At 47.3% G+C, this 13,939-nt stretch overlaps 1 protein-coding gene across 1 annotated transcript in view; it reads right to left on the reverse strand.

The window, feature by feature from the left end:
* Positions 1–8,461: 8,461 nt before the first annotated feature.
* The window catches only part of SEC23B (Sec23 homolog B, COPII coat complex component), a 43,199-nt gene continuing 37,721 nt past the window's right edge, over positions 8,462–13,939 (reverse strand). Inside the window, 2 exon segments of the mRNA XM_015406705.1 lie at positions 8,462–8,892; positions 9,485–9,550. Of these exon segments, the coding sequence (XP_015262191.1) occupies positions 8,803–8,892; positions 9,485–9,550 (156 nt within the window). The 3' untranslated portion in view covers positions 8,462–8,802.

Genomic DNA, 13,939 nt, shown 5'->3' on the forward strand with positions numbered 1-13,939 from the left:
ACCTGTTATGCATGCATGACTGATACTCTGGACCATAGACTTCATGATACCAGTCTCAAAGATACAACTTTGGCAAGATGCCAATTGGCACAAAGGGAACATGTATAGAAATGCCACGAAGGCAGCCAGTAGCTGAATGGGCGAACAGGTACCTCCCCAAATGGCTTTGTCTGCCTTCATTTCCCTTGATTCCTGTTTTCTCTGTTCTCTTATAGGTCCCCATCTTCTTGCACGCCTTGGCCTCCGTGCATCAGAACAATTTTGTTTCTGATGAGCAAGACACACGGGACATTGTGGCAGTCGTGTGTGCATATGTGCACTTTCACAAAAATCAACAGCTGTCTCAAACCAGAGCTGGACAGGAATATGCACACAGCCATCAGTGCTGTGCTACAGCAACACAAATTCTCAAGATTTTAAAACAAGTGTTTTGTTCCCCTCTGCCTAGTGCCCCACATATTAGACTCCTCCTAGTCTTGCTGAAAATGTGACCCCACTGGTCGCTTCGGAATGGCTGCAAGCTGACTGGTAGAAGCTTGAGGATGAAAAACCTGAATTTAGCTCAGTGGCGGGTGGGGAAATAAAAAAGGAATCTATACCTCTGAGACTCTGTGGGGGAGTCTGATGTTTGAGTGCAATGCACAACTCCACAGGATGGAGAATTCAGAGGGCAGAAAACCACAAGCAACCTCTAGTAATCTGAAGCATACTTGTGTCTCAAGGTCAACTATTATACAACTTTTATATCATCTTGTGCTCGGGGGCTTTGAGAAATGGGCTATACTTGTCCTCTCTGTGCTTTGTATTTAATCCCCTCGTACTTTAGTATTTCAGCTCACCCTGACAGTATGAGAGTACTTCTTTCCCCATTTAGAGGCTGCCCCCCCCCGAAACTCTGTCAGGCACACAGAACACAAAAGAAACGGCAAGTAATGTGGAGAGCACTATATTGTATATTTCAGGACCCTGTGTACACAACCATACCAATGCATTGTTTATGTTGCCAGATCTGTTTTTTCCTACAGAATGAAAAACTGGGGGGGGGGGGGGGGGACTAAAGATGAAAGGAAGGCACAGAAAACATCTGCACTGTATCATCTTAGTAGAAAAAGAAGGAACTTGGGGACCTCATTTTTTCCCCCTTGCACTGACCCAATCCAGTGTGGCTAATGAGACAAGCAAGATAAATGAAGACAAACGTTTGCAGTCCAGTTCACAGAATCCAGAGACATTATGCAGCAATCCTCAATCTTGTCAAACTTTGCGGGCACTTCTGGAAGTTTGAGAACAGGTGTGTGTGCGTGGGGTGTGTGTGTGTGTGCCATAACAAAATGGCTGCCACAGGGGGAAAGATCCACAAAAGGTAAGGAGGCTTCAACTCGACGGAGCCCAATGAATGGGTTCTCCCTTCCAATACAAAAGTGATGTCCCCCCTCGGGCTCGTCTGAATTCTGTCTTACTTCACTGAAGTGGAGGGAAGCCTAGACTGGCTCTGTGCTTCAGAGAAGAAACGGGCGAGGCACCACATTAGAGATCACCACTTTACAGTCTACAGCGGAACAGTTCAAACAGCCTCACAACTTCAGAGGCATGTACCCCAAGACAAGTCACGCTTTAACAGGTCCAGAATTCTAACCTGCCTCCATTCTCAGTGGTAAAGTCAGTGATTTTTATGGTCAGTTTTTCAAACTTTCCAAGACCTGTTACTGTAGACCTGGGCCTGTGCAATGTTGTACAAAAAACTCCGACTTTGAGAAGGCATCTTGACAATGACTTTTGGAAGCAATGGAGTTCCTCAGCCCAGAGTCGTTTATTTTCCTTTGCCGCCACTGTCATCCAAAAATGATTGCACATAATTATGTAAGCGAGTGGCAGGAGGCACAAAATTGGGTTTATAAAGTGTTGTTGTTACAACATTAAACCTTCTCCCCTCTGTGTTGTATACAAAGGTCTCTTTCAGTCCATCTTCAGAAATGGATGAACCTGTTTCATTAAACACAAAAAGGAAGTTAAACATTCCGGTCCACAGTAGCTGGAGTTAACAAGTTACTAGAACTGCAGTCATTCTGCCCAAGCATCATCATCATCTGTGATCATTTTAGAGGAACACAAGTATTGTCCACAATAGATCCATTCCAGGATGACAGCAATCCTTTATTAAGCAGATGTGGCAGCACATACATGCAAGCCTTCTTTAAAAACAGCATCATATATGTGTGAAAATCAATACGGGTGTACTTCCAAAGGTACTGTTCCCTAAGCCATGTCATACTCTGGGCAGAAAATGCATTTTGTAAAAAAAAAAAAGTCACCATGTTGGCTTCAGAGTGTAAATTATTCCAAAATAAAATCAACACATATTAGTGGGTAAATCTCTGCACATGAAGTAGTACACAGAAATTCTGTGTAGCCTGGAGGATTGCTGGAAACCCTAAAAAAATGTTTCCCCCCCTCTTTATCCTTTCTGTTGATATTATCCATCACTCCTAGTGATGTGGGTTTTCTAGGAAAAATCAATCAGAAAATACATGATTGATTTGCATAACAGCCGTGATAACTGTAGATAACCAGACGATATTGATCTCTGCGGGACAGAACATTCTCCATGGAAAACGAACAGCCCGGGGAAACTTTCTGTCCCACACCACTCCCCTGCCCCCCTTCCCACCTTCATGCTGACCAGTGGCCCTCGGTTGCCCCCCCTTGTGAAAACGCCCCAACCCTTATTCTAACTGATGTCCACTTTTGCACGTGAGGATCTGTGTCCCTAAAGCGCCTCCTCCCAGTCCCGAGCCTGCTGTGACAGAATGCCACACAGTCTTCCCCTGCGGCCACTGTTGTGATTTCACTGCCTTCGCAGCTTCTTTGGTTTACTGCTAGGCGGGAAAAGACTCCGTGCAAAGGATATAACCAACATGAAGACGAAAAAGTTATTGCCAGAGAGCCTGAAAGAACTAGGGGGTGTACATGAGCTCATGAAGCCGCCTTATCCTGAATCTGACCACTGGTCCATCGAAGTCAGTATTGTCTACTCAGACTGGCAGCATCTCTCCAGGGTCTCAGGCTGGTCCTTTTCTGACTGGAGATACCCATGGGGACTGAACCTGGGACTTCCTGCATGCCAAGTAGGGTTGCCACCACTTGGAACATACTGATAGACTTCGTGTCATTTTGAATCTTGCCAGAGCTGGGCTGAGCCCCATCACCAGTGTTCCCTCTAAGCTGAGTTAGTGTGAGCCAGCTCACAACTTTTTAGCCTCCAGCTCACAGATTTTTGCCCTAGCTCAGAAGGAATGGCTTCAGAGCAAACTAATCTATACAGCAGCCATATCACTTGTTCACAGTTTTAATGTCAGTAGCTCACAAAGTAGAATTTTTGCTCACAATACTCCACAGTTTAGAGGGAACATTGCCCATCACTAAAGAAAAGCGGCCTGATGAAGCCCTAAGAAACAGCAAAGCAACCTAGGCGTCCTGTTGCACTCCTTTGGTTCGCATTACAGCTAGTCTTGAGCTCATGCCATCTACTGCATGCTTTCTTCTGGAAACTCTCCTCTGCATAAATCTGAAGAGAGACTCGTCCTTTCAAGGACTTTTAGGTCACTACTCAAACGGTGCAGTTGTCATTTATGCACGGTGGCAAAACCATTTGTTATGTGTATGAATCTTGGCTGTAAGTAGAACTGTATAAGAAGACAGTCGTCTCAAGCATGATTTGTACAGCATGACAGATCGCTCTGTTTATTTGTTTGTATTTTCTCCAGGGGAGCTGATCTCTGTCAGCTGGAGGTCAGCTGTAAAAGCAGGAGATCCCCAGGCCCCACCTGGAGGCTGGCAACCTTACTGCCAAGCAGAGGCTCTTCCCCTGAGCCACGACCCCTCCCCCAAGGAGTCCCTCTTCACTCAGAGTGGCTTACAATCTCCCTTCCCTTCCCCTGTGAAGTAGGTGGGGCTGAGAAAGCGCTGACAAAACTGTCCTTGAAAGAACTGCTGTGCAAGAACCGTGCCTTGCCCAAGGTCAGTGTTCCCTCTAAGTTGAGTTAGTGTGAGCCAGCTCGCAGTTTTTTAGCCTCCGGCTCACACATTTTTGTCTTAGCTCAGGAAGGGATGGCTCCAGAGCAAACCAGTTGATGCAGTCGCCAGATCGCTTGCTCACAACTTTAATGCCCGTAGCTCACAAAGTACAATTTCTGCTCACAAAACTCCACAGCTTAGAGGGAACACTGCCCAAGGTCATCCAGCGGCTGCAAGCGGAGGAGTGCGGGAATCCAACCCGGCTCTCCCCGGTTAGAGTCCGCACATTTTAATCACTACACCAAACTGTCTCGGATGATCTTTTCTTTTTTTCTAAAAAAAACCCCACCCTAAGCCCTGTTCCGTGGGGGAGAGTAGAAAAGAGGCACTCTGCACATGCTCAACGGCACCCGCCTCGGCACGCTTTCGGGGGAACGAAGCCGGGCCCCGCGGGCGAGGCTGGAAGGTCCCGGACCCACCTGTGGGCGGCGGCGGCTCCTCCGGCCTCTTCACTGTGTGCCTACTGGCGTAGTAGGCGACGGAGCCGAAGACGACCCAGACGCCCGCCGTGTAGAGCACGGCGCCGCGATACCGCCAGACCTCGGCCCAAGCCATCCCGGTCCCCTCTGCGCACGCGCACGCGCACGCGCACGCGCACGCGGGGAGGAAGCCAGCGCGCTCCCTGATTGGCTCGCCGCGCTCCCGCCGCGACGAATCGCCCGAGGTCTTGGGGAGGGAGGAGGCGGGGTTGAGGCGGGCCGCGCGAGGACACGGAGCCCCGCCCCTTCTTCGGTCGCGCAGGCGCCGAGCTCCCACGCGTGGTCGGAGGCTGTGGCTCGACCCACGCGGGGGACTGTCAAGTCTTTCTTGCCTACTCAGGCTGGCAGCTGCTCTCCGGCGTCTCGGGCGGAGGCCTTTCCCATCACCTGTTACCTGACTCCTTTTAACTGGAGATGGCTTTATTTATTCGACTTCTATCTAGGGTTGCCAGCCTCCAGGTGGGGCCTGGAGATCGCCCACTTTTACAGCTGGTCTCCGGCTGACAGAGGGCAGCTCCCCTGGCAATGCTCCCTCTAAGCTGTGGAGCCTTGTGAGCAAAATATTCTACTTTGTGAACTCCTGGCATTAAAGGTGTGAGCCAGCGATCAGTGTGCTCCGGAGCCCTCCTTCCTGAGCGGAGGCAAAAATCTGTGAGCCGCAGGCCGCTAGCTCACACTCACGCAGCTTAGAGGGAACACTGTACCCCCGGAGAAAATGGCTGCTTTGAAGGGTGGGCTCTGTGGCATTGTACACTAGAGGGAGTGAGGATCTTGGGAATTAGTGGGAGTCATGGAGATCGACAACCTCAGATATGCAGACGATACCACTCTAATGGCAGAAAGGGAAGAGGACCTTAAGAGCCTCTTGCTAAGAGTGAAAGAGGAGAGCGCAAAAGTGGGCTTGAAGCTCAACATCGAAAAAACTAAGATCATGGCATCCGGCCCCATCACTCCTTGGCAAATAGAAGGGGTAGTCGTGACAGACTTCACGTTCCTGGGATCCCAGATCACCGCAGACGGTGACAACAGCCATGAAATTAAAAAACGCCTGCTCCTTGGGAGGAAAGCGATGGCGAACCTCAACAGCATGATAAAAGGTAATCACCCTGCCCACAAAAGTCTGCATGGTCAAAGCAATGGTATTCCCAGTAGTCATGTATGGCTGCGAGAGTTGGACTATAAGGAAGGCCGAGCGCCGAAGAATAGATTCTTTTGAACTATGGTGCTGGAGAAGACTCTTGAGAGTCCCTTGGACTGCAAGGAGATCAAATCAGTCAATCCTAAAAGAAATCAACCCTGACTGTTCCCTGGAAGGCCAGATAATGAAACTGAAGCTCAAACACTTTGGCCACCAAATGAGAAGGGAGCACTCACTGGAGAAAACCCTGATGCTGGGAAAGATTGAAGGTCAAAGAAGACGGGGACGGCAAAGGATGAGATGGTCAGACAGTGTCACAGATGCAACGAACATGAAGTTGAGCCAACTCCGGAGGACGGCGGAAGACAGGAGGGCCTGGCGTGATCTGGTCCATGGGGTTGCAAAGAGTCAGACTCGACTGTGCGACTGAACAACAACAACAACAAATGGACAACAACAAATGGTCAAAGGCTAGAACAGGGGTGTTGAACTCATTTGTTTTAAAGGCCGGATCTGACAAAAATGCAACCTTGTTGGGCCAGGCCACATGTGTCACAAAATGTAATGCCAGGTAGTGAAGTTATAAACTTTATAAAGGACACAAACACAAAGGGTTTTTTTAACTTAAAATAAAACCATGCTTAAAACATTAGCACTCTTGGAATATTTTGTTTAACAGTGTCTGATCATTGACACCTCTTGCTCTGAATTATTGCATCAAAATGTCTGTGCTGTTGCAATCTTCAGGTGTGTATCTATAAGCTGCAAACCTATGATGACACAGCAGCAGCAGAACTGGAAGAAGCAGCAAAAGACAGCCAGTTCCACTGTGGGCCTGATAGAAGCCCTCTGGGGGCCTCATCCAGCCTCTGGGCCGCATGTTTGACACCCCTGGGCTAGAATATGAAAGGCTGTGTATGTCAGAATGCCACTTGCTGGGAGCTCATAGTAGGGGCAGCTGCACGCTTTGTGTGTTTCTCTAAAACAACTTATTAGCGACTGTAGAAAATGGGATCCTGAACTAGACAGGTGCCAAGGCCATAATTTGCCTAGGGTGCCAACAGCCCTTAGATGGGTCACCATACAAAAGAAATTTGGACTTGTGGGTCACCATACCAAAAAAGCTGGGAACTGCTGCCTTAGTTGATTAAAAGGTTTCCCTTGTTCGAAAGCTAGTCAAATCCGACTCTAGGGGGTGGTGCTCATCTCCATTTCCAAGCCGAAGAGCCAGCGTTGTCCAAAGATGTGTCCGTGGTCATGTGGCCGGCGTGACTAAATGCCAAGGCGCACAGGACACTGTTAGCTTCCCATCGAAGTGGTACCTATTTATCTACTTGCAATTTCTTGCTTTCGAACTGCTAGGTTGGCAGGAGCTGGGGCCAGAGACGGGAGTTCACTCCGTCATGCGACAATCGGGTCTCGAACTGCTGAACTACAGACCTTCTGGTCTGCAACTGAGCGTCTTAACCTCTGAGCCACCACGGCCCCTCTTAGTTGATTAGGCATGTACTATTGCAGTTGCAGGGGAACAAAAACATCAGCTAGTAGATGGAACATGACACGCTCTGACCGATCACCTCCTGTAATACAAAACTGGTTCATGTTCACATTGGAAGACCACAGAAAAAGAGGAAATTGGGAGGCTTAAGCCTCACGAGGAAATGACCCCTTCCCGCTCTGACACCTTCCCCCCCCCATTTGACTGATGGCTCCTTCAGCCATACAGGCCAGGGCTTCTCAAACACACCCCCCCCCCCCCCCCAAGTTTCTGGCCCTTACAGAAGGCTGTGCAGAACTTTAATGCAGTGAAGAAATGGTTCAGGGCAGCATGCAGACAGGTGGTTCCAGGTTCAGTACCTGGTATCCCTGACAGGACAACTGGGGGAGACTTCTGCAGCCCCGGCAGATGATAATCCACTTGATGGAATTAAATCCTTAGCAGAGAAAAAGACTAGACGGGCCCAACACCTCTCCTCCCCCAAAGTTATCATCTGTTTTCAGTACCTAGTTATGCTTGGCCATTATGTTGTGATGATTACAAGAAGTGTTCCACAGGTTCTTAAGGCAGATCAAGAACATGCCCATCTTTCTGAAAAGCAGCCTCCCAGTCCAATATTCAGATTTTCATGCATTACTCGACAACTTTACAGCTGCACTGAACAGCTGTAAAAACAATACATCTTGAGCAATGATTTGGAGAGTTTGGGGACTACATCGCTTAAACCAGTGTTTCCCAACTCTGGTAAAAAATGTCCTAGAGTGAATTTCTTCGAACCTTAGCGGGGGGGGGGGGGTTAGAGGGAGTAATGGAGAAAGGGAAGGTAGTCCAAGGCTGGAATCTAACCTCCAAAGGTAAAGGCTGGGTGTGTCAGAAGGCCACTTGCTTAGGGTTCATACTGGGGGGCAGCTACACCCCTTGTGTGATGTTTGTTGGTTTCTCAAAAATATCTGGTTAGGCACTGTAGAAAATGGAAGCCTGAACTAGATGGCTGCCAACATCTTAATTGGGCTAGGGTGCCAAGGGCCAGCCTTGGATGGGTCACCATACAAAGATAAATTTGGACTTGCGGGTCATCATCTGGAAAACTGTTTAAAGCTTCTTTCCAGCCGGCTTTAATGCACCTGTGAGCCCGCTTGCAGGAAGGGCGGGGTATAAATATAATGAAAATAAATAAATAAATAAATAATTGCATCCAGAGCAAATAATAAAGGCTGGTAACATGAACACAGGTCACTCATGTACAAACACTCACACAGTTACTCTGGTGATCTCCTTAAACATTGACACCGTCTTCAATTTATTTTTCTTGCGTACAAATACAGAAGGACAAATTATTACACAGGGCAGTTTAAAGTGAGATAAATCATGGTCCTGGAATAATTATATGAATGGGGAAAAAACAGAATTGGCAGAATACTGGCAACAGGTGCATCAATAAGTTAAGTCTGGAATACAAAATCCCCCTTACATCTTTTGCTATAAGTGATCGTTAAAAAAAACTTGATTAAAAGAAGAGAAGGAATGTTATCAGCTTCATGGCAGCGTGTGATTGGTGAAAAATGTGATCCAATTAGTTCACTGATTTTAGAGGCTTCCTTGGCAAATCAAAATTAGGATGCACTTGACACGGCCAGCTTCTTTAGGTGGTCCATAAATACCTGCAGACTCACATCGTCCGTTAGAATTGGGGCACCTGATTCCTGAAATCAGAAATTACAGTTTAAATGCCAAAACCCAAACAGGAAGTACCAGTAAGAAAAACTGAAGCCCTGTTCCATACTGGATCAGGGGCTAGAAAAACTAACACGGCCACTGGCTAATTGTACAACTTTTCTTCTAGTCTCTAATTCCACAATTTTAATTCAGGCTCTGTCTAACACAGTAGCTGGGGCTGACCCCACTGGAAGACAGGAAAACCTTCCAAGTGGGCAAACCGCAAATCTCCTTCTGACTGTCAAAGAGCAAATGACACATTTTCACCTGTGCTTTCTATGTAGCCGAAGATCACATGCACAATGAAATAATACAATTCTTTATACAAGAGCCAGTGTGGTATAGCAGCTAGAGTGTACAACTACGATTTGGGACACCCAGGCTCCAATGCCCACTCTCTGCCATGGAAGTCCACTGGATGACTCTGGGCCAGTCGCCCACACTCAGTCTAATCTTCCTTACAGGGTTGTGAGGATAAAATGGAGGACAAGAGAATGTTTTGGGTCCCCACTGGGGAGGAGGACAGGTTATAAATGAAGTAAAGTAGTTCAATAATTAATCAAAATAGCAATCACTTACTTGTCCCCATGCATAGAGGCTGTTATGGGTCTGAGAAGGGTTCACTTTAGACAAGAGAAACCGTGCCTGTAGAAACAAAAATGAGATAGCGGTTTACACAGAACAGAACAGACACTAGAACAGAGTTTGAGTCCAGAGACACCTTGAAGACCATCAAAGTGTGCATGCACACGAAAGCTTATGCCCAGAATAGAACTTTGTTGGTCTTCAAGGTGCAACTTGGTTCTGCTGCTTCAGACCAATATAGCTGCCCGCCTGAATCTCTCTTCATAGAACAGTCACGTAAGTGGAATTTGCGAAAAACTTGGTATTTATCATTTCACACTGTTGAATCTGAACTAACAGGGTCCGCTAAAAAAGAAATCGGAGCCTGTAATGGTTCCTTGTTTTACTGTGTGTGTGTTCCTTTAAATGTTTGGTTGGAGTGCAGTGTTAGTAGAGTAGAATGATTGAGAGACACAAGTGTGTTGTGATTGGAGGATGACTGAGAGTGGGAGGGGTTGTCTGAAGTGAAAGTGTGTGTCTTGAAGTCAGTTAGACAAATCAGTTAACAGTGATTCTGTCAGGGAGTCTGAGAGAGAGTGAGATGGCTCAGTTCTGTGTGGAGATTTAAAGAAGTCAATATATATGTATTTACAAGTTTAAGTGTGGAAGAGATATGAGAAGGGTCTGTGAGACTCTAAAGTAAAGGAAGAGAATTAATACAAAGAGCTTTGCCAGTGTGGCTACTCAGTGAAAGAGTGATCCCTGTCAGAGAGGGATCTTATGATCAAAAGACTGTGTGTGATACCTTGCCAGTTTATTTTACCAGTTTCTCCTCCCCATAACAGTTACAGTTAACCAGCGACTCATTTTTGTTCCTAAATCAATAAATCAGATTTTGTTTAAGTTTAACCCAGAATTCAGTTCAATCCTTCCTCAGGGCCACAGAGACCTTTAAAAGCCCAGACCCTGGGTCACATTACCAACAGCAGCTAATGAGAGAAGATTTGGAATTTAACTTCCTGGTGGCAGCAGAAACTACCCTGTTTGTGAACACAAAGTGTAATTTAAAGTGAAAACCAGTCCTCCCCAAATAAGAGGACGCCACAGAGCCTCTTTGGCATGGCAGGGGGTAGAATCTGGAAGGACGAGTTCTGTGATTCCTCTCCCAAGGCGGCAAGCTGGCATTTGACATTTCAGACTCTCATGGGAACAGATGTCCACCGTGGAAATGAAGTATTTTGTTTGACTGAATCAGAAAAGGGAAAGATGCCCTGGCAACCTGCAGGCCAGAGTACTCTAAAGTGGTGGCAGACCCCTTACAGGGGCTGATGAGTGAGCCAAGGGGAGGATACAACACCTGCTAAGAGAATGGCATTGGCTGCCCATTTGTTTGAGCACAGTCCAAAGTGCTGGAGTTTGTCTTTCAAAAACCCTAAATGCCCTGGATGCAGCTTCATTTGGAGAATGCCTCCTCCCAAGTGACACCTCCCTAAGTGCACTACGGTAAACCTGGGAGTCCTGCTGAGAGCCCTTTTAATCTTGGAAGCTAGACTGATGCAACAAAGAGAAGGACCCCCTTTTTTTTTTTTTTTTAGTAACACACGACACTGCCTTATAGTGAATCAGACCACTGGTCCACTATAATCAGACCACTGGTCCATTATACTCAGACCGCCAGTAGCTCTCACACACCATCCCTGATCCTCCTGACTGTGGAGGTGTCGGAGACAGCACCTGGTCCTTTCTGCATGCCAAGCAGATGCTCTAGCCACTTAGCCACACGCACCCATTATGATTGCAAAAGAGTAGCTATGTTAGTCTGCCATAGGAAAATAAAACAAAAGTCCAGCAGCACCCTAGTTTCACAACGTTTATATCAAGACGAGCCTCGGCGAGTTACAGGCCACTTTGTCAGACAGATGTATGAAGGAAAATCGTACTGGGTAATTTTATGGGGAAGATGCAGGGGGGGGGGTGTCGAGGCTTGGTGTGAATTATTATGTATTATTTATTTATTTGTTTGTTTGTTTAATTAGATTTGTATCCCGCCCTCCCCAGATGGTCTCAGGGCGGCTTCCAACAGCGGCAAATGCCATAACAAACAGTTAAAACAGTATAAAAACAATCAATAAATAAAGTGCGGTGCTCTAGATATTAATTTATCTCTCCAAGATGGGATCCTTTTATCAACCTAATTCTCTTCCCCAAAAGGCTTGTCAAACCAGACTGCTTTGCACATTTAGCAGGCCAGCACAAACTTCCCTCTTCTTGCACCTAGAAGGGGGGGGGGGTGTCTTCTGGGTTTGGTCATGCCCAACACATTATTATTCTGCTGCAGATTTGTTGATCTTTTGTTTATGTTGGAAGTATGAAATATATTATTAGTTTCTATGTTGCTTTTATTGTTGTTTGATGCTGTGTTGTTTGCCATTCTGAAGCCTCTGGAGTGCCATATTTGGCATGACAAACGTCTTAATACCAGTAAATATATCTCACCCTAAGAGAATCATTTGTGGCCATTAAGACAGGGAGAGAGCCTAAAATTGAAAGACAGATAACTATGGAAGCCTGACGTTACATGAAAATGAAGAGAGCTGGCGTGCCATCGTGGCTCTGGTCTGGTAATCCCTGCTCGGCTACGATGCCTACTGAGAGGTCCTGGGCAAATCTTCCATCTCTAAGACAAATCTACCTCACAGAATTCTTGTGTAAAAAAGAATCCCTGCTCCAAGGTTGTCATGATCTGGCCTGTGCCAGTACGGCCTAGCCAGCCTAAGAGGCCTGGGTGGCAGTAGGAGGCGGCTAGGCCTACAACTCCCAGAAGGCATTGGGAGAGTCAGAGAAGATTCTAAAGAGACCGTTAGAGTCTGTTAGGGAATGAAGTCTGGGAGAGTCAGTTTAGTTGCTGGTTGATGGTTGCAAAAGACTCTCTTAGGGAAAAGGGGAGAAGCCCCGTCCTTCGCCTCCCTGCGGCTGGGTCCAGTGAGGGCCAGGCCAGGCTGGGGGAAGGGGAAAATCCGGAGTGAGTTAGGCAGGCTAGGGCCTGGTAGTCGACCCAAAGTAAGGCATCCGCGTTAAGTTTATTTTCTTTTGGTTTTTCCCCCCTGTTACCCGGTTGAAGCACCTTGCCCCAATCCTTCTCACAATAAACCCTGTTCTGTTTAATGTATTTGGTGTCTGCCTGGGTCATCCACGTCCAAAGTGCTCGGTCAGCAAGGGCTTGGGAGATACCCTGGGACTCCCGAGGGACCCGAAAGTCCAGGGTGGTGGCAGCGAAAACCAAAGACCCCTCTGGGGTCATGACAAAGGAATTTAGAGAAACAACAGGATACGGATAAATAAGATCACCTACAGAACAACTTTCTGGTCAGCAAAGTTTGAAGCCTTTCTGCAACTCAACCGGCCCGTCCGCTAAAGGAGGAGGCACAAGCTGGAGGGCCGTTAGCCTCAAAGTCTAAATGGGACCTCCATATTCAGAGGCAGTACCTCTAAATACCAGTGCTGGGGGGGTCTTAGCCTGAACGCCCTGCTCGCAGGCCTTCCCCCTGGTTCACTGCCATGGCTTCAGTGCAGTCCCCGTGTGTGCAGGCCAGCCACGGAACACCCCTCCTCCCTCTGACTCTAACAGGAGGAGAGGAGCTACTCCCTCAGTTCATACCACGGGAGACCAGTGTTCCCTCTAAGCTCCCTCCAGCTCACAAATTTTTGTCTTAGCTCAGGAAGGAGGGGCTCCAGAGCAGACTAATTGATGCAGGAGCCAAATGGCTCACTCACAACGTTAATGCCAACAGGTCACCAAGTAGAATTTTTACTCACAAGACTCCACGCTTGGAGGGAGCACTGCGGAGACCAGTTTTCCCTCTAAGCTGAGTGTTATGAGCTAGCTCACAGTGTTTTAGTCTCCAGCTCACACATTTTAGTCTCAGCTCAGGAACCAGGGCTCCAGAGCAAACTAATCTATGCAGTATCCAAATCGCTTGCTCACAACTTCAATGCCAGTAGCTCACACACTAGAATTTTGCTCACAAGACTCCACGGCTTAGAGGGAGCACTGCGGAGAACCCAAGAAACGAAGTGTGACGACCCCTTATCTGGGGAGGACTGGTTTCAACAATTTCCAACAAATGCTTGGTGTCTCACACAAGATCTGCTCCCTTACTGACAGGAATCTTTCAGGTAACTTTGTAACTCTTTAACTTTACTGTTTCCTAGACACTCAGCTTCAGCTTATAACTGTTTCAACACCGAACTGCTTGTCTCTCCTCTCATACACAGAACTTAACTCTCTTATATCACACACAAGACTGCTTCTCTCACAGACCTCAGAACGAACTAACTTATCAACTGTCTTCATCAACTGTCAAACCTGTAACTGTCACTCCTGACAGACATACATATTCATCCACTCAGAACCACTTCCAAGCCCCCCCCCCTCGGTCAATCACCAATCACACCACACTTGTCTATCAC

Source organism: Gekko japonicus, unplaced genomic scaffold, assembly GCF_001447785.1.
Source record: "Gekko japonicus isolate JY-2015 unplaced genomic scaffold, Gekko_japonicus_V1.1 scaffold1949, whole genome shotgun sequence".
Lineage (NCBI taxonomy): Eukaryota > Metazoa > Chordata > Lepidosauria > Squamata > Gekkonidae > Gekko > Gekko japonicus.